At 36.3% G+C, this 21421-nt stretch overlaps 1 protein-coding gene across 1 annotated transcript; it reads right to left on the bottom strand.

The window, feature by feature from the left end:
- Window positions 1-910: 910 nt before the first annotated feature.
- KIF14 (kinesin family member 14) lies at window positions 911-20327 on the bottom strand (the record flags this gene model as incomplete). The annotated part of the gene is made up of 22 exons (XM_010080057.1): window positions 19213-20327; window positions 18582-18836; window positions 17429-17516; window positions 17050-17148; window positions 15431-15483; window positions 15064-15094; window positions 14598-14705; window positions 13459-13575; window positions 12713-12831; window positions 12221-12393; window positions 11720-11867; window positions 11558-11621; window positions 11162-11346; window positions 10311-10413; window positions 9927-10087; window positions 8962-9109; window positions 8085-8237; window positions 7351-7477; window positions 6655-6748; window positions 5491-5629; window positions 3403-3503; window positions 911-1005 (listed from the first exon to the last, which is right to left on the bottom strand). Coding segments are annotated over exons 1-22 (3676 nt in total), but the record flags the coding sequence as incomplete, so codon positions are not given.
- Window positions 20328-21421: the final 1094 nt, after the last annotated feature.

Raw genomic sequence — 21421 nt, 5'->3', positions numbered from 1 at the left:
ATCTGCCAGTTCCTTCAGGACCCATGGATTGAATCTCATCAGGTCCCACGGACTTGTGCACCTTCAGGTTCTTTGAATGGTCTCGGACCTGATCTTCTCCGACAGCTGGCAGTTCTTCCTTCTCCCAGTCACTGCCTTTGCCTTCTGCAACTTGGGCAGTGTGGCTTGAGCTCTTGCCAGTGAAGACTGAGGTAAAGAACTCGTTAAGTACCTCAGCCTTCTCTATATCCTGGGTAACCAGGACTCCCGGTTTCTTCCGGAGGGGGCCCACGTTTTCCCTAGTCCTCCTTTTATCACTGATAGTTTACATAGTTTGTAGATTCAGTTAGTACAAAAAGAATTTCACTATGGAATTTGTCTAACATTAATCCATCTTTTTCAACAAAATGAGCTTAACAGAGAAACAGAAAATAACAAAATCAAGCCAATCTAAAATAACAGAATGCACAACAATATTTGGAAGACTGAAGCATCTAGTATTTCAGAAAAGAAGTTTATAAAACCTTGGGGGAACCTCATTAGTTAAACAAACAGCAACAACTCAAGATCTCCAAATTACTATATCGGGATTAAGCCTCTATCAATTTCTTACATGAACTATCACCTTTCTCCAGTTAACCCACATAGTTAAGCAGAGTAAAGTTTTAGTTAAGTTTCTTAAACAAGTGTCATAAGTGCTGGTCAGGAAGTTTTTGCCCTAAGAAAGCATAATCAAAAATACAAAAGCCCCCTACTGCTAACAGCGTGACGTCACAAGCTTGAAGGTATTAGAAACAGGTTCTTTGTCATTTTGTTTTCCAACCCACACTTCTTTTTTTTAAGCAACTGTTAGAAGTGCATATGTTTTATACCCGTAGGATTTTCAAGTTCTCAGTATGAAATGAAAGGTGTTCTGCCATATAGTAAGTACCTGATACATGAGAAGTCTGTATATTCTGAATTGGTTGTAATTTTATCTCAGACAAACATCCAGAAATTCTCTTGTTCTTCATGAAACTTCTACTTCTGTATGAGAGAGTGAAAACATGAAAAAAAATCCCTTTAAAATAAAATAATCTCTCTCCCTGTACCCACAAACAAACAAAATAAAAATCTACTTTTAATTAATGGAACACAAAACCTACACCGAAGTGGAAGCAAGACAATTGCTGTAGGATGAATCCTACTTACTTTCCTCAGGTTCTTGCTACTACAGCAAGATCTTCACTCCATATTGCCATTTTTAAGCTACTGGTTTATTACTTGATTGTTATGTAGAACTTGAAACAAAACACATTTCTTTCCTACCTACTGAGACCATAGAAAGCAGACATGTTGGCTTTTTTTTTTTATTTTGGTTGCTGGACAGAATGAATTACTTTTGGAAAGCCAGATAGGAGGGCTTTTCTTCTTGGTAGAAGAAAGTTCCTTGGTTCTAGGAAGTTCTCCATTGTCAGTTAGAGAAGCTAACTTAGCTTCTCCAGCCTGGCTCTGGGTGCTTAGCTGTCAGTGTCCCCTGGCCAGCTCTTGGGAAGAGAGCTGTTTGAGAAGCCTCAGCCAGCCTCAAAGCTGTTAAAGAAACAGCTGGAAGGAGACTCAACAGGGGCTCCCCAACTTTTCTTGGGCTGCATTCAAGATGAATCTCCTGCCCTTGGTCCTGCCTGACTTACACTGCAGTTGTGTTGTAACCATGCCTGCGCCTGGCCAGGTACGCCATTCATCTAGACCTGCAGACTTTTGGTTTCCCAGTTTGATCTAGGACCTTGTCATGATGGCCATGCCAGGACTGCAGGCTGGCCCTGCCAACCGTCCCTGGACCTAATCCTGACTCAGAGCCAATTTCCCAGCTTAACCTCAGCCCTCCCTCAACATTACATACTTACCTGTGGATTTGGACTGTTGGCTGCCCCTGGTTATCACAGCCAGACTGACTCTGCTAACCTCACTCGTACAGTGAGGCTAGGCCCTTTTGCAAGGGCACTGACCTGTGTACCTTGTTGTCACATTCAGCCCCAAACTGCCCTTCCTTTTTGGAACAGCCTGTCCTTTACACTCCATGAAACTACACATCAGGCACACCAAATCTTCAAGCAGCACACAGAATTTAATTTATTTCACCAGTATGTGTGATTGGCATCAGTTCACTGCTGTCAATGCAGCATGCAATGGCTGTTTCCCTTTTCTAGTACCTTTCTTCTTCAGTTCAGCTTCTATTGTTGCATTTTAAAACAGGCAGAAGAAAACCACATACACTTCTGTCACTCAAGAAGATACATTATACCATTGTCCAGAAGGCAGTATTAGACAAAAAAAAAAAGTATTCCAACATTATTCTATCATTAAAACAGTACTTAGACTGAAAATAAAGAAACTGTTTATCCACCGCATTCTTTTCAGATAACTTCTGTTTGCTTGGAATGGTCAGGAATGAATGCTTACAGTCAGATAAACTGATCTGCTTTATAGCAGAATAACAATCATAGTGGGTAGCAGCCCATATGATTAAAGTTATAATTAAGGATCTGTTAGTGTTTCCTTTACAAGCTACAACTTGCAACAGTTTAAGTCACTTACAAATATTGTTACAAGGCCAGAACTTCAAATACAAGGTCCCAGACCAGGTGCAATGCAGTCCCTAAAAACAATGCTTTCTATATTAGAGAAGTGTGAATAAAATACTAAAAACTATACATTTCACTCTGTACTGATGATATCTAGACACATGCTTTAGAAAGACTTACACATGTTTTGACAAAATATACTTTTGGGTTTGGAGGAACTTTTGTTCCTAGTTTTTGTCCATGAGAAAAGGTAAAAGAATGAGTGAACGGAACTCATCAGCTGGCACAGTGTGTGGGGTGAGGAAGGATGGGAACAGATTTCCAAGTACCTATTTAAAATCACTCATCTTATTCTTTAAATACATGAGTATTTATAACCTTACCCTGCGGGTCCTCTGCAGGTTAAAGTCCTGTGCTACAGATAAATGTATCAATTTCTGAGATAGATTTCTGAAATAATTGGGAACAGCCTTTCGTTACCTCCAGCTACTTATCAGTAGTCATACACGAAGCCCTCTGGCACTGGCCAGACACACATCACATACATGCTATGCCTGACCTCGGAAATATTGCTGTTTAATCTACCAACCTGCTTTAGAGGGCATGCAGTTTTTATTAGCAATGTGTTGCATACTAACACACATTTCATAAGTGAAGCCAGTAAAGCATAGTAAGGTAACATATTTAAACTTTCCCCCCTCCTCACAAATATATACATAACTTTTCATTTAATTTCTAAGTTTGACATTATAACAAGGTAAAAGAATTAATAAAGACACTAGTGCCACAGAAGCATGTTCAGATATTACAGAAATTATTTTTTGCTTTAAGCATAGATGAAGTAGCTACAAATTAGTATCACCTTCTTCTGGAAAGAGAAGAAACTGAGGCATCTGAAAGGTCAGGTTCCCACTCATCAGCAGGGTCATAAAATATATCAGCAGCTTTATTGCTATCATTGCTCTGAAAAAGTAAAGAAAACACAGGGGAGGAGGAGAGTTAAACAGATACTGAGCTATAATAAAGCATACAACATACAGATAGAGGTAACATGTTCTACTAACAGTAGAACAGTAGTTTTAATGTTTTTTCTTTCGTTAAGTTATGTGTAATCTAGGAGATAACTGACTGCCAGCCATCTGGAGGTGTAAGTGCTTGAAAACAAATTAAAACAAGATAAATATTTAGTGAAGACACCTAGCTACCCAGCATGAGATACAGGAACAACAGATACAAAACTTTTTCACAGGTCTCTCCACATGCCAGATTTATCTAGCTTATAATTTATAATTTCCATTTATTTTTATTTTTCTGGATTTGTGTAACAGTTTTAGCAATAGCGTTCCACAGGAAATAGAATCCAGCCTCTGATATTGCCAAGATCCAAACAGTTTTTAGTAATAAATATGACAATATTAGTCTGTCACTGGAAATACTTGCATATTACAGTTTTTCTGGCTTTTCTTTGAGGGCTTTTTTCCTTTGGACAAAATATTGAAAGATTTTTATTTCAGCTATCTACTCATATATAGAGAACTTACGCTTTCAAATTAATTAAGTTCTTATTCAAATAAAACAATCTTTAATGAGATGCAATTATTTGTAATATTACTTCAGTGTCTCTCTTCATGTTGTTCCATACTACCACCTTTAGTGCTCCAACAGTTGAGATTCCTTCCTCTGCAAACTTCAAGTATGCTATTTACACCAGAACGTGATTTGCATTTGGAAATAGCAAGCATCCAAATATTTATGTATTATTTGAAGCAATTGCTACTCATTTTTCAATAGTGCTCCAGGCCAAACAGAATACAGGTATTGGAATGAAAATAATTTACATGATCAGAAGAATCACAGTTTCAAGCACAGAACAAATTTAGACAAGCTGTTCTCCTAATCAAAAAACTGGTCTTCCATATATATTTTTAATTTGTATATTAATTAAAAAACCCAGACAAGTATAGCATAAAATACAAGATATTACAGTTCTACTGGATTACTTTGGACCCTTCCTTCTGGAAGATTTCTTTTGACCAGCTCTCTCTCATCTCCAAGAACTTTATTTCCTTTACCCTTCATTATTTCACTACAGTCTAAAGCAACTTTCAATTCATACAGCAGAAACCAAAACACATAAAATGCAGTGATCAGCCCTGGAGACTAGAAAATCCCAGAATCCTCTAATGCCACGGAAAAAAAAAGGAAAATACTTGTAAGGGCCACCAGATCTGATAGATTTTTTTTTTTTTTAAGCAGTTCTTAGGCCTCTCGAGTCTCCATCTCTGAAACAGAAAAAAATGCAATGGAATGCTGAAAACACTGTCTCTTCACACGCAGTCAATTAAGACAAACTTATTTCTTAGACATTTCTCTCTTTAGGAGATAAAAAAAATACCATCCTCTCAGCAAAGAAGAGTGATATTGTAATCTTATCTGTATTCAATAATTTGGAACCATTGTCTATTTTTAGGGATTAGTGTGCACCTTAATTTTCAGGTTATTAAACAAAAAATGAAAAATGCCCTTAAGAGACTCCCACTGAAGAACCCAAAACACATCCAGACAAAAGTAACCAGTTACAAATTAACTTACTGGAACCAAAGAAAAGTAGATAGAACATAGTAACAAAAGTTCAAGTCATAACTTAAAGAAGTCAAGTTTTCCTCTAGAACAAACAAACAATTCAACAGCCAGAAGAAGCACAAAGCAGTCCTTGTTTTACTATTTCACGCTCTGTACAAAAAATGACCTGAATAAAGTAATTTATTTCTACTGTCTTTGTGTGGGATGAATAAATGTGCGTATGTGTGTTTAATAAAAAATAATCTTGTGTCTTGGTATTTAAGATCACATAAACAATCCCAGGATTTTTTTCCAGCATAATTGTCAAAATCTTATCTTTGACAAAATATTACTGATTATTAGCGGTTTTTCTTCTGTTGTTACTGACCTCATAGAGTTCTTTCATTGCTGCCAGTTTGCATGCAAATTTCTCCAGGCTCCAGAAAGTAGTTATTCCCAGTTTGATGTTACGAACCTGCACCTGAACAGAAGACACTGTTCCTGTTTTATTATCAATTTTGTCATGCCTGAGAATTTGAGACAGTTTAAAAAAAAAAAAAGAAAAATAAAGAGAAAAACCATTATTCATATTGCAAAAATAAGCAAGATACTTGTAGATACACAGAGAATAAAAACTTGATTATAAACACAGAAATTGCTTGAGATATCATGTATCTCACAAAATATACATTGATATAGCCATTAAGATTATTTTTATGTAAAGGAAAAAAGGAATCCCTGCATTCATAGACAGAACTAGATACTAGTATACAAACTCCTGGCTCTCAAGAAACTCAGACCAAATGCATGCTACAGAATTCTACTGGCAGAGTTCTTGTTGAAGGATGTGAAAAGAGAACATCTGAAAACACAGTAATACACGTGCCTCCTACAAAGTCCTAGCTTACCTGCATTTACTGTAGCACGTTTCTGAAATGATACAGAGCTTCCTCTGCACTAATATATCCTCTGCTCGCACCAAGAACACCTGACCAAGGGGCTTCTAGAACACCCTTAGCTACAACCAGCAAGGAGCATGGTGTAGCAAGAGATCCGAGGAGGGAAACAACTGGTCCCAAGCACTGAGTCAGTGTCCACTATATGCACGTTCTGAGGTTTTTACTTTGAACTAGCTCTGTTGCGGTACTGTGCACTGAACACCTCCCAGTGTATGGCACATATGCCCTGGTTTAGTTTTGTCTGAAAGGAATGCAGTTAGTGTGCTTTAGGACCACCTTCATATGTGAACAAAAGCAGGATGGACATGGGCATCAGATGATTCACCTCCAAAGCACACACAATCTAAAATTAATTGACTGTAGACATACCTTTAAAGTCTTGATCTAAAATTCAGATTTGAAATTCTCATTTCAAACTAACAAGACTAAACTAGAAATAGTTTGGAAAAGTAATTTGTCATGTTCAATTTAACAATACTATGAAAAGAAAACAAACAGCTCACTGCACATGCAGAATCTACCCCCCAATTTTTATATACACATATATAAAAAATATCTACACCCCCTTATAATTAACTAACTCAGATACTCACCTGTAGAAAACAGTGTTTTTCCCTAATTTATTACTAATGGTATTGGCCTCTTTGATCATCACAGATAGCTTCAGAGAATTCCAGTTAAGTGGAACTAATAAAGAATATAAAACATAACGATTAAGTGGATCAAACAATGTGGTACAACAACTTCAGGTTAAAAAAAGGCAAAAAAGAAACCACAACCAAAAATCTTGAATGGAATTTAACCAACAACAATTCTGTGAATTTCCAATATACCGGGAAAAAAATGACCCTCCCAGCCAAGACAAGCCCTTATAAAAGGTGAGGTAAGGCATATTTCAGAAATGGAAGCATAACACCAGACACTATATATTAGACTAATCTGAGACAGGAAACTAAACAGAATCAATGCTCTTACTCCAGTTTCCCCAATGAGTTAACACCTAACCGGTTCAACCAAGTCAGAGGAAGAACTAAGTAACTGGGGTAAATACAGACTACATGTATACCCAGTTAACAACCATGAGCATGACTGAAACAGAGCTTTTAGTGCTGATATATACAGCTTATGAATGCAAAGGATCACAGCAGCCAAAAGGCTCCTCTTGTTCAGGATCATTAGAGAAGTGTTAAAGCACAAGAAAAAGCTTCTGGATCCACAGCCATTAAATCCAAGCCCACCAAGCAGAAGAGAAGTCAGCATTGCCCTTGCAACACTACGTATATACATACTGGTTGTGGTTTTATTCCCATTTCCACGATTCTTCTGGAGGTTGTGTATTTCTTCAGCAATCTTCTGCTTCTCAGCTTCCAGAGCTTCAAGTATCTTTGCATGATGAATAGTATGATCTTCTAGAGCCTAGTGGAAGGGGAAGAAAACAGAAGATGAAAAAAAATCCAAACCCCTTAATGCTGTTCATGTAAACAAAATTTTCTATTGCTGTAATGTTATGGACTGTCAGAACAGAATGAAATTTATATTGGACATCTGCCATACTGATATGAAACCTTCCACCTTCAAACTCTGACAGTTTTCTGGTTTTGCTTAGATATTGACATGCTTAAAAAAATACTGCAATTGAAAAGAAACAATTTTAAAAAGGAAGAAGTCGTATTTGTTGCCACAGTCAGATTTACATGAACGGTCAAAAAAACAGTCATTACTTACATTAATGCTTAGAGTTATATCTTTCGCACAGGCACTGGTTGCCGAAGTACAATACGTGAACAAAACAGTCCACATAACAAATATTATCCCACAAGCATTTATCCCCAAATTTAATACAATATCCTCTTCAGAGTGTAAACAAAACATCTATTCTTTTGCATAAGATCACATAGAAGAAAAAAGTGCAGAAAGATTTCACTTACAATGATTAAAAAAAAGAACCAACAAAAACACACAAAACAAACCACAGCTTGGTTTGGTTTTTGATTTTTTTGTTTGGTTTTGTTTTTTAAATTACCTGCTTGGTGGCTAAGGTCTCCATTTCTAAGCGCTTCTTATTGAAGTGTAGTTCTAGCTCAAGATTTTGCTTTGTCTTTTCTAGCTCCTGTATTTTGGTTGCAGCTTTTTGGTTATTCAATTCTTGGATTTGCTTCTTACGAGATTCTTCTCTCTAATATAATAAAGGGGCAGATGAAAGGAGGTATACCACTTCTGCCACATTTCTGATCCATCCGTTAGGCAGATTAAGATTTATTTTCACTTCAGTATATTTAAAACATGCAGCCCCTGCAGACTGCTCAGCCCAGTGTCAGCAATGAAGTGGTATATCCCAGTTCACAAACCTCGCATTTTCTTCTACAGTGCATACAAGAAACAAGATACTCCACCATTATTATTGTTTTACCATGATGTACTATGTAGACATACATGTTGTAAAATTATTTAAAAGACTAATAACAAAGCAGCACGCAAACTTGGAAGAAAAAAAGCCATATTAATTAAAACATTGTAGTAATTTAAAAGTCTGGTAGAGTAAGTTAGATTTGCAAGGATTGTTCTTCACATACAAATTACAACCTCATCAAATTCACACTGGATTAACATTTTAGTTCCTGGCTAATTCTATAAACCAAAATCCCTACAATAATTCTGAAAGGGATATCTACTTTATAACTTCTTGTGTTAGTAAGGCTGACTTAAAAAAAAAAAAAAAAAAAAAAAAAAAAGAAGATGAGGCTTAGCATTCCCTAAGACACTGTTATAATATGTGAGACCAAAAAAAAAAAACCAAACTCAGGAAGAAAAAAAACCCAGCCAACAAACAGAAAAGACCTACTACAGCCTCAGTTTCATTTTATTGATATGCTTTATGTAATGATGCAATGGCAACTTACCACCTCTGCTTCCAGTGATTTTATTTTGCTTTCATAAGCTTCTTTCTGTGAGGTCAGTTCTTGTTGAACCATCTCTTTTGCAATTTGGACACTTTGCATCATTTCTTCTTTGGCTTTGAGTCGTGCCTCTTCAATTTCTGATTCAAGCCTACAAGTGGATGTATCACACATTTAGAATGCTAGTTTTAATCTCTCATGGGCTGGATGGTGATGGTAATCATTTCTCCTACCATGACACAAGCCTCCAATTTCAACAGTAAAAATCTGAGGGTTTGTTTTGTTTTGAAATAACTGCTATACTTTACCTAGGTATTTTTTATTTCATAGGGAAAAGATGGAAGGTAAAGATGGAAGACATTCCAGAATTTTAAAATCGACTTGATTTCCATATTTATTTTATTAGACGTCTTTCAAAAAATTAGGAGTTGTAACAGAAACTCACTAAATCACATTAAGATGCATAGAACTGTTTTAAATCAAGGCATCTTGCAGTTTAATAACTCCCAGGAACAAAACAAGTACAAATAACACCTTACTATCTCTCAAATTCTCCACCAACACAGAAGACCAAGGTCATAACTTCGAGTTCTACTCATTTTTCTAAGGCATTTGCTTTTCAGGCTTTACATCTCTCTAGAATATCAAGAGTCAATTTCAGACTAATTGGGTGCTTAGAGAGAAATGCAACAGAGGTATTTTGAGGACCTCTGGAGCTCAGTGTTTCTTTAATAGTGGTCTGCCTTCTTGACAACTGGACTAGATTGTTGTGATCACCTCTTAGAGGTATACATTCATTTCAGCTAAGTCTGAGGCTTCCATTTCCATTATAAATGGAGTTAACAATAACCTTGCTATTTTCCAACTTTCCCTTATTGTCAAATCTTGAGTTTCTTATTTCTTAAACTTCTTGCGTACTTGCATTAACAACTGAATTTATTTTTAGAACAAGATGATGCAATACTTACTGTGTTCTCTGTGCAATAAGCAGCTCATTCTTCGCAAATTCAAAATCTTTCAGACCGTCATGCAAAAACATAGACCCACAAGATGACCTTTTAACTTTCTGAACTTCTACAGGGTGATTAAACCTGAAATAATGATCTCCCCCAAGGATCACTCGATCACCCTATTGGGAAAGGGGGGAAAAAAATTTGTAGTATAACTTTTGGATTTATAAGCAAATTTACAGTGCTTAAAACATAACAGGCGAGGCTAGAAATCAAAGAGGAAGAAACAAATATTTATGGTTTCAGAGCCTTCTAAGAAAACCTGCAGTCTGAAGTTGTAATATTAACTAAGCTAAGAAATCTACACATGCACATATTAATCTTACCAAATCAATTACTTACATGATGCAGAACTGTTGGGTCCAAAATGCATTTCCCATTTACATATGTCTTTGCTTCTCTCAGTGGAATAATACTGACTTTGCCAACAGTATTTTTTATAACACTGAAAACAAGAAACATTTGCCATATCAGTGGCTCATACGAATTGCAAATGATGTTTCTTAATAGACTAAAATTCATGCTTTAGTTAGTGTCCTGTTATTGTTTTTTCAGATGTAGATCATCTTCATATTACTTATTTACAAGATCCATAATTAGTGAGTGACAATATTTTGGAAGATAAAATGATACTTAAATCTAAGAAAAACCCACTGCTAAAAAATTACAATACCCTGTAATCTGAGCATTTCTTTGATAATACTTAATTTCCCAACATAGCCACATCCTTCATGTTTTTAGTAATTGATTAGTTAAGTTTCTTCCAGCATTTTGTCTAGGATCAACTGCGTGGAATGCACTTTAAACAGTATTTCTGCTATGGGGCAAAGGTGCTCTCTACTTTTAGTTTTAAGTAAGAACTGTCAAGGCACTTCACTTTTCCATTGAGCTTAATGTATCATCACACAGTATCATTTGATGAGGTCTTTCTCCAGGATTTCTGCACGAACAGAAAATTTTGCTATATGAATGAAATGAACAAAGAAATTAAACTACCTTGGTTAACAGATTTTGAGAGGGAATAGAAGGAAGTTACCTTAATCATTGTACAGTACAAAAATTATCCCTAAATAGTATTTTTCCTGGCTAGAAAACCATATTTTGTTACTACCAGAAGGAAGAACGACTCCAAAAAAAGGGTGAGAAGAAATATCTCCTGCTCTCACTTCAAGTATATAAAGAACACTACATACCAATGGTCATCAGCAATTAGCACTCCGGAAAGCTGGATATCATGTTTCGAATTTGGTGTACACCTTCCAACTGTAGTTTCTCCTTCTTTGATCATATACAACAGCACCTCAGAAAGCTGAGGATCTTCATTGAGATTGACAAGGTTTGGTAAATGATTGTCCATTTTGAATGCAATTCCTGCTTTCTAGATAAAAAGAGAGCTCTGTGTAAAAAGCCCCAATTTACATCTTGCATTCAAATATCTATAGTAAATTTTTCTAAGAAGTCACAGCAGCCTGTTAAAAGAATAGCATTAAAGAAACCAAATCTTACAACTATTTTAATTCTTCTGCAAGGCTTGCTGATGTTATATTTTCTGTACTACCTCCTACAGAAAGTGAAGAAATAAAATGTACCTGCAATTCTTTTATATCTTCTAATTTCCTTTTCTCTGCTTGTTCAAATTTTTCTTTCCATGCCCTTAATATAAATGGGAAGATAACAGGACATATTAGGAGAAAAATTATAGCATCTAAATATTACCATTTCTATTTTAAAGATATTAACGACTGCCAAACCTTTGCATTTCTGCTATGTCCCTCTCCTGCTGGTGCAATTTTATCCTCAGAGATGTTATTTCCTGCAAATAATGTCTGTATTTTTCAGGATCAGTGTTCAGAGCACTCCTCTGAGCTGCCTTCAGTTTTTCAATTTCAGCTTTAAATTCTACATTAGACAAACAGGACACACAGTACACATAAAAAATGAAGACAAAAAAAGAATTTAGATATTTCAGTAGGACACTAGAAAATTCATGCTGTTATTTAATTAAAAATGAAACACCTTTCCCCATTTGAGGTTCTTAAATATAGCCTAAGCTATCATCTGAACTTTGGAAAAAAAAAAAAATCTCAAAAAGAAGAACAACATTAAAAGGAAGATATCCTAGGTTGCGTTAGCCTATTTGACAAGAGGTCAGTCAACGCAATAGATTATTAGTAGTAACAGCTCTTATGGAGCAGTAAGTTAAACACACATACGAATGAAAAGCCCTCCAAGACTGCAGATGCCAACCTCACCTCTGATTAGCCTGGCATTCACATCTTCATTTACTTTAGCGATGTTGATGATTGAACAAGCTTGTTTTGCATAGCGAAGAGTGCTGAGTGTTTCTTCTGTACTGCTGGCAGCTGGACTTACTGTGGCAATCATAGCAGTTTGTGAATTTCCACCAAGACTTTCCTTTAACAACCTTCATTTGACAGGACAGTAGAAGTCAATCCCCAGCCTCATGTTGAAACATAAATTAAACTTCTCAATCCAAACAGATTAAATACAAAATATTGAGGGTCTTGCTACTTATTTGAGAGTGATTGTTAGCGACTTAAAGTACAAACCAAGGTCCTGTTTGTTATTTACCAGAGGCAATAGGCTAATTTCTTCCTTCCATAGGTCATTTGAGAGAGGGAAGGAGGTGGGGGAAGTGGTGCCTCCTGAATAGAAGAGGAATCCACAATCTGAGAAAGCCTTTATTTCTATATAAAAAAATTAAAAATCTGAAGTGTACATACCAAGTAAGGACAGATTCTCGGTAAGGAATGAAAGTTTTCTTTCCATTTTGAGATTGTTTAGAGAGTGCAGAAATAACTTTTCCAAGTGTTAACAGTGACTTATTGATACTCACACCCTCCTACACAGAGCAAAAATAAAAATAACTATAACAGTTGTATTGTCTTGTGTGATGTTATAGACTGTACTGTTGATTTAATTGTGCTTATTCAATGTATGGTACAGCTGTACCATATTAAATGCCACCACCAATTAAAAAACAATAAGATGCAAGAGTACCCGAAAATATCTTCATTTGGAAACAACAGAGACCCTGGCTTTAAAATAAGCAATGTTAAGAACCATCAGACTTATGAAGGCAGCTTGAAAGGAAGCCTCTTATTAGAAACTGTTTACTTAAATGGCTAAAAAAGGGGCAAGCCCCAACTCCACGCAATATCCAATTCATGATTTGGCAAGTCACGTGGAGAGTTCTTCCTCATGCCTTCTAAAGGACATTAGGCCTGCATAGCATAGGGAGTGCTGTCCTGTGCAACGTCCGGCCTGCCATACTGCACAGTCAAAACAGCTTCTTAGGGCCAGTCACCCTCACTAGCAAAATGCCACGCAATACTTACAAGCATAAGGGCTACATATCCTTTTATAACTACAGTTCCTGCCCAAGAGTCCTAGTAGGTGAGGATGCTTCGGAGTTTAGAGGTATTCTTTGGAATCAATCCTTTTCCACAGATTGCCAATCTTTGTTTACCTTCAGCCTTTCTCCAGTGGTCTGAGCTTTTGAGCAGCATTCACTTCCAGCTAGATCAATCAGATTTATGTGACTGGTAAGTCTATGATCGCATTGTTCTTCATCCACAAATTCTACCTGGAAGAAAGGGAGATGTTTGCATTTGAACCAAAATAAAAAGCCGGAGGACCAAGCAGAAATCTAACAAGCTGTTCATATCAAATACATTAAAAAATTGACACTTCCATTTACTTTTTGACATGATACCCTGATGCACATCCCTTGGAGCAGATTAAGTTCAGATGTTAAACCATAGTATCAATTGCTTGTGGTTGAATGACTGTATAAGCATAAACTGTATAAACAACAGATTAGCAAACTATGGGTTTTGGTCTGAAGTTTGACTGTTGGGGCTATCCAATACCCATGGAAATCGGTAAGCTGTTACTGATTTTGACCAATGAAGATCAGCTAAGTAGTCAGTGGAAAAGTTTCAGGACTAGTTCTGATAGAGAAAAATATTCTAGTGGTAAGAATGGTGAAGGGAAGAAGGAAAGAGAAGATTAGGAAATTGGCACCAAAAATTACACCAAAGAAGAACAACATAAAACCCAAACCAACAAGTTATTTGTGAATGTAGAAAATTGACAGTCTGTAGACTTTGGAGGAGCTCTACCTATTTCACTTATATTCTCAGGCTCATCTCACTAAGTCAGGTTCTGTTACACATCTCAAAATCAGATGAGGAGTTGTAGTCCCTATATCCTGGAGACACACAGATGAGAGAGGTATCCTGAAGCAAGGAAACGTTCAGTGAACTGTGCTGAAACTGAGCAGAAACCACATCTCCTACCATTGTGCCAGCCCATCACCTGCAGGAACCCAGCACAGCTGTCCATTTTATATAGCCCAACCTTCTTAGAAGCTAAGATGTGTTGGCAGCAGTATAAAATTAGGTCTGGCCTCAATCTGGATTCCAGTTACACCTCAAAACTCACACTCAAAAGTTTGAAACTATTCCTAGATCTGCCAGCCAAGACATATTTATATTGCTGCTATAAATATATGTAGCACAGAGACATCAGAACCCAATTTTCTAGAGGCATCTCACAAAACTTTTTACTACCTGATTTGAACAGATATAAAATACCCAGCAATACCTTGGTTTGCGTCATCATAAGGGTAAAGACAGAATGAGATCTAGAGCTCCTGTCATTCATTACTGTGGCAGCTGTTGCTCTCTGCTTATTTCCTAGTTCAAGCCAACTCTGTAAGAGATGAGAGTCAGGATGTAGAAACAAAACCTCCATTGGGTGGTTAAGTGAAGATTAAAATGTTCACAAATAAAGTTATTAACACAAACGATGACTGTATAAGGAAGGAATTAAAACTGAAGTTTAAGAAATACCCATGTGAAGCCAATACACTTGGCCGCATGCGTCTACTTAGTTCTATTATATAGGACTAGTCTTCATTATCTTTTTACAAAATCAGCTGAAATATCTTAGACTGCTGAGCAGTCTGTAAAAGCATTTTCTTCCCATCCATAGAATTTAGTTTTCAGCAGTGAAGTAAGGAGCAAGTAGAAATATTTGTATTCCCTTTTGGTAACCAAATACCTCTTACCTGGATATCAGAGTAAGAACTGACAACATTCCTAAGGTGGGGGAGAAAGAAAAGTTTGGGTTCAGAATGTTTTCTTTTGACAGTTTTCCCTGCTTCCAGAGTTTTGACACATCACCCCAGTTACAAACACAATACAAATACACCAAAGCTCCAGTTGTCTTGAGGCTTCAACACACCAACACACTAAAGGAAACATGGCAAGTCAAGCTAGGCATGGGTATGCATTTTGGTAAAACTATGTGATACTAGGGTCTTGCCTAACTTACTGGTGAGTACACAAGCTTTCACAGAGACTCAAGATAATAATTAGCACACTTTTTCAGGATTATACAATACATCTGTTAAAATGAGAACAGTTAAGACTTACACTGTCAGGCCTTCCACATATGGTCCTAACACTGGATGTTCTCTTACACGAAGCTGGTGAGAAAAAATTTAAAAGAAAAATTATTAGGAGTGCATTAGTTAGACCTAGCACTCAGGAATGTTTTAACATTAAGAGCAAGTCTATCTACATCCCTAGTATGATGTTCATCATCAACAAAACTTGGCATGAATGATCTAGAACAACAATTTTTTCAGCTGCCTGAGAAAAAAATCACAGCAGACTGCACCAGGCCGTAGAGCTAACTGCAAGAACATGTGTCTTATACAATATACTTACATAAGAAAAAAAAAACCCCAAAACTTTTCTGCAACATAACACTATTATGTTTCCAAGTTAAATAGCTTAGCTCAAAAATCACTGACAAAACTCAGATGAAAGCATTCCCACTATAAACAAGGCGGTAGAGCGTTCACTTCTACGTAACTAGTGCACATAAGTCTCAAGTTTAGGATAAAGGACTTTAACAGCAATTGAATGCAGTATATCTTCTCTATCATAAACTAATACTCATAGCTTACACACAAGTTGCCAGTATAGTGATCAATATGTCAAAGTACTTTTAATAAATCAAACATGATTAATTCCTTCCCTACATCCTGTACTTAACACAAATGTTTTAAATTTATGCTTCTACGTACTCTAACACACAAGCATTAAAAACTAGCTCAACTAGTTTAAGTAGTGATGCTTAACTAGTTAATCAGGTTACTGCTTTTCTTTTTTCCCCCCCCTCCTCCAGCTTCTTGGGAAACAAACAACTAACCAACAGGAAAAAAAAGGAAGTTCCTGACTGCCCTGTGGCTCTAAGCAGTAAATTATCCAGGGCAAAGAGTCCAAAAGATATTATCCATCTCGGTGCTAAGCTCTTATACGATTGTAGTTTTCTGTAGCTGGGCAACGGACATACAAAGACAAAACAAAGTTGGAAAAAATCCTCCCTTTGTAAATATTAATTTTTTAATGAATATACCATGGCCTGCAATTAGATACGTAGAGTCAGTGGCAAACAGGCATCCCAGTAGATAAACAATATGCAGATTTTTCAGAAAGTGAATGGACATTGCAGTAGGGCTGAGAACTGAGGAGACTGGTGGATCAAATACAATTAGGCAAATACCTTTTTTTTTTCCACACACCATCGGAAGCCTCCTCACATTGTCATCCTTCCATTTTAGAACTACATCTAAATTACAAGATTATAACTCAAATTATATTTCACTGAAGAGTTTTAATATAATATGGTGATTTAGATAAATAATATTCTATGAAACTTTTCATAAAGGCTGGTAAGATCATCTTTATTTTGCAGATAAGGAGACATATTAACAATTTTGAGAGTTTCTACTGAATCGTTTTGTTTCTGTTTCAGCGTGTCTTTTGTTTTTTTTGTTTTGTTTTTTGGGGTTTTTTTGCTTAGCATTTCTGAAGTGCCAAGCATTTTGCTTGAAATCATAAAGTGAGATTATTTTACTGGAATCCATTACTCACAACAGGCTAAGTTACTTAGATAACAAAACAATGATCGATTATTTTTTGTTGACAGAATAGATTACACTACTTTGAGATCATACATATACTGGTTTCTGTGAGCAACTTACTGGTTGTTTCTTCTGTCCACTTTCAGCTTTAAAGACAAGCAAATCATGAATTTTCTCATTGTATACTTCAAAAAAGCTCATTTCAAGATGGTACAAAACCTAATAAAATTAATAAAGAGTTATTAATATCAAAGACATCATGCCCTTTTTTTTACATTATTGTCATTAAGGAAGCAAAACAATATGACTTTGACTGTTTAGGGAACTGTGTTAATTAGCGATACTAGCAGAAAGGAGATCTGAATCAGCACATGAATACAGACACTGATGAATGGATCAGCACTAAGGTATGAAAGGAAAGAATAAAACAGATATCAAAATACTGAAACACATCACTTTCCTTATAATTCAATGTAAGGTCAATAGCAAATGTCACTACCTGTTGCTTGTCCATTTGTGCTATTTGAGTGAAAAGATCTTCACAAAGTCGTGGAATTATTCCTCGGTCTTCATCAAATCCCATCATCCTGTAGTTACAAAAACCCTGCTAAGTTCAGTTTTGTAACCCTCCATAGCTCATTTTAATATTGATTGTATAGCTCTGAAGTTGAAATGTCACGTGCTTCTAAGTTATAGAAGGAATAAGCAACAAAAATAAACCTGATCTAAGCTGGTGCTTGTTTCAGTGGGGAGTTGGACAAAATGATGTCCAGAGGTCTTTTCCAACTCATCCATTGAGAAATGGGTTGAAAACTTCAGTCAAACGAAAACCCTACAGCAACTGAAGAGTAAGTTGTACTATAAACATTAAACCTATAGACATTTGATATGCTAACATATATGTGTTTTATATTCTCCGCACCCTGCCAGTGCAGTAACCTAAGCCTCTCTCCACCTCTTGCGTAGTTTTTTCCTGTCCAGCTCTGCCAGGGCAGAACACCAGTATGTTAGACTAACACAGCTACAGTCTAGAGATGCACACAGCTGCACAACATAGTCTTCAGCAAAACCACCTGGGTATGTATGAAAAACATACACAAGGTATATGAAATTGGCTATAAACCCTCAAAACATTATTTGTCTGGGATTATTTTGAGTAAAGATTAGATTTCAAATAAGCAGTGCCATAAACATCTGGATTTTTGTATTTAAAGTTCTGAAACAGTGAGGACCATAATTAGAAAGGTCTCTTAAAGTTCTTGCCCAAAAACCCATAATATACTTTAGAACATGTCACTTCACACACAAAATAAGAAACAGTGGTGAAGAGCAGCCCTGGGAGCGTCCAGGAAGCTCTCAGCATTGATAAAGGTTTTTCTTCAATAAAATCTCTGGAAAGAGCTTTTATTTTCCTCTCTAGATATAGGAAGAGGTCAGAGTCAGACACATAAAAACATTCTACAGCTAACTTTGTCTCAATTATTATGAATATTGTTTAAATTATTTTTGTTTAATTTGTTTTAAAATATGCAAAAACATTTCAACACAATTCAATAGCTACAAAATCTATTTCATATAATATCTTTTCTCAACTTTATGTTGCATAACAATTGGCTTCTACAGAATTTTAACAATTATTATTAGGAACTTACGTGTATGATTTTCCAGAACCAGTCTGTCCATAAGCAAAAAGACAAGCGTTATATCCCTCAAAAGCTCTTTCTAGGAGTGGTACTGCCAAAGTCTTATAAATCATTGCTTGGCTTGCAAAATTAGGATGACACTCATCAAAAGACCAGAAGGAGAAGTCATAACTGAAGCTGTAAACTTGGTTTGTGGCTGGATTTCGTACAGCTGTCTCTGAGCCACTCATGGAGATCACAGGGAGTGAGTTTTCATTTTTCTCTCTGAATAGAAAGGGGGGAAAAAGTTTAAAAGCACAAGCTAAATGCTTTATGTTAGTAATTTCAATCAACTGCCTTATGGAACATTAAAAGGTTGGTAACCATTGTTTAAAAAAAAAAAAATTTGATGAACATAAAAATATCCAAGCTCAAAATACTTCACCTAATGAATATGTAAAAAATAGCCCCAAACACCTATAAATTGAATTCAACCTCTTAATAAAATCTTTATCTTGATGTTGCATTAAATTTCATCTCATTTCAAGGTACGTATTATATCCTTATTGGGCCAATGATTAAACAATTCAAAAAATACAAAGCAGGAATCAACATATTCTATGAAAGCTATTAGCATCAGAAATAAGTCCAGGATACAAACCTGTTACTGAAAGGCCGTACACGCACAGCTACAATCACTTTACTGTTTTCCACTTTGAAAACATCTTTCCCAGTGCTATTGCTCTCAGATGGAGTTTCTCTGCTCTCTTTTGTTTTCAAACTTCTACTCACAGAAAGAGAATCAGAGACATTAGTTTTCTTTTTGGCTAGAATTTGAAGATGAGGTGTTTGTTTATTTGAAGCAGACAGAGATGGCTGACCCCGAGAAGTGCTGTTCTTTGGTGTAAGCTTAAACCCTTCTGTTGAACCTTTTGCTGGTGTCCTTGGTCTTTCCAAACTGTTGTGTTTCATAGTCAAATGTTGCAACCTTTGCTTTCCAGTTAGCTTATTTATATCATCTTTTTCATTCAGTTGTTCTCCTGATATCCTGTTAATATATTTTGAGGTAACTAATTGTTCCGATTTAGGAACTTGATTTTGAAATTGTGTGTCAGCAGGACTTGTCCTATATTTTAAATTCATGCGGCTATCATTTTCACACAGTCCACCAACAAAGCCAAATGAATCCTTGCTGTTCAGGTTATACTGCAACTTTTTATTTGACTGACCCTCAGCTACCCTAAAGCTTGGTTTAACATCATGGGTATCATTATTACTAAGATTTGGTAGAAGGGCAATCTTGTAATTTCGTTGTGCAGCAGAGTCATTATTTTCTGTTCCAGGAACAGTATTCTGATTAATCCTACCCTCATCTGTGCAGCCAGTCCTCACACGCCTCCGTAGAGTAAGTTTTTTCTCTACTTGTCTATGTGCCATGGCCTGTGTTGTGCTTGTATGCAATTGTTCACTATTGGACGCTGATTTTTTGCTTGCTCCAGTTCTCCTCTGGAGTGTTAATCTGTCTTCAGGTTGAAATGTAGTTGAAGTGTCACTCGCTTTTTTACAGGCTGAAATCATATATGTCCTATTTACTTCCTCAGTCTTATTCTGAGAACATGAAAGTAGACTATCCTTTTCTTCTCCCAAGACCTGTGATGTTAGTTGCTGCCCAGATGCTTTGCTGCTGGTAAAGGTATAATGAGAAGAATCCTTCTGCAAAGTGGCAGTACATTGTCCCTCAGAGGGGTTTCTTGCAGGAACTGTGTAAATAGGCATTTTGTCTTCCAGCAAGTTAACATTGGGGTTTAAAAAGTACAACACCTTTACTAAAAGATTGTTTCTAGTTGCTTCTTATGGAATCTGGGGAGAGAAAGCAAACATTTTTATGACGCTTACGTGCAGTGCAGGTTATGTGTCTGTGAATGGGGAGCTCTTCAGATATACTGCAGTAAATATATATCCCCAAACATTAATGACAATTATTATGCTGTTTCACCTCCAGGACTTTAATAAAAAAGTCATACTTCTATATTTGAATGACTGCTTCTGCCAATAGTAGGCTGTTTGATTCAATTTATTGAGTTCTATGATTTACTTTAGAAAGTAAACCTAACACCATGAAGAAGCACCAGTTGGTAAAAAAAAGATCTAAATATTTATCAGCAAAGATCACCACGGACATTCCTTACAAATAATATATCATGATCCCCAAGAAAAGGGAATTCAAGATCATGCCTCCATTCACTCGCAACTATTTCTGCTCCTGGTGTTTCACAACTAGCAGATGCCAATAGAACAACAAAATTATTCACATCAAATAGGACATCTGTGAACACAGAAAGCAGTTTTTTTCCAAGATTTTGATATATAAAACCCACTCTCAGAATAGGACAGTTAATAAAGATGACTACATTATGTTTGGACATTATTTTAGTTCGCTATAGTACATACACGCACAGCAAAACAAAAAGATACCTAGCTTAGGGGACAGAAGAAAAACTGTAAAATGGGTTCCACATCCTTTCTACATGTAAATATCTAGAAAACTGTATATGTCCGATCTGTATAGAAAAGCATGCTTTCACTGTTATGTATACATCATAGTTACAGGGTTGTTACAGGTTTGACATCACTACCCACTACAGATATGCCAGCTGCAAATAATTTGCTATTAAAAATCAACAGGAAGTCACCTGCCTTAGATCCTTCAAAATGGCACATATTTCTAACAAAAGAAGCAGAAGATCAGGGGAAGAAAAGGAAAGCAAGACGAGAGCAAGTGATGTAGAAGCAACCATTTAACCATTGCTCCAACAGAAATGTCTTTTAACGCTACAGTTTTAGATACAGCTTTTGAAGTGCTCTCAGAA

This window comes from Pterocles gutturalis, unplaced genomic scaffold (assembly GCF_000699245.1).
Source record: "Pterocles gutturalis isolate BGI_N339 unplaced genomic scaffold, ASM69924v1 scaffold49784, whole genome shotgun sequence".
NCBI classification, from domain to species: Eukaryota; Metazoa; Chordata; class Aves; order Pterocliformes; family Pteroclidae; genus Pterocles; species Pterocles gutturalis.
Note: the sequence above shows the minus strand (reverse complement) of the source record. Positions and strands in the feature narration are given on the sequence as shown.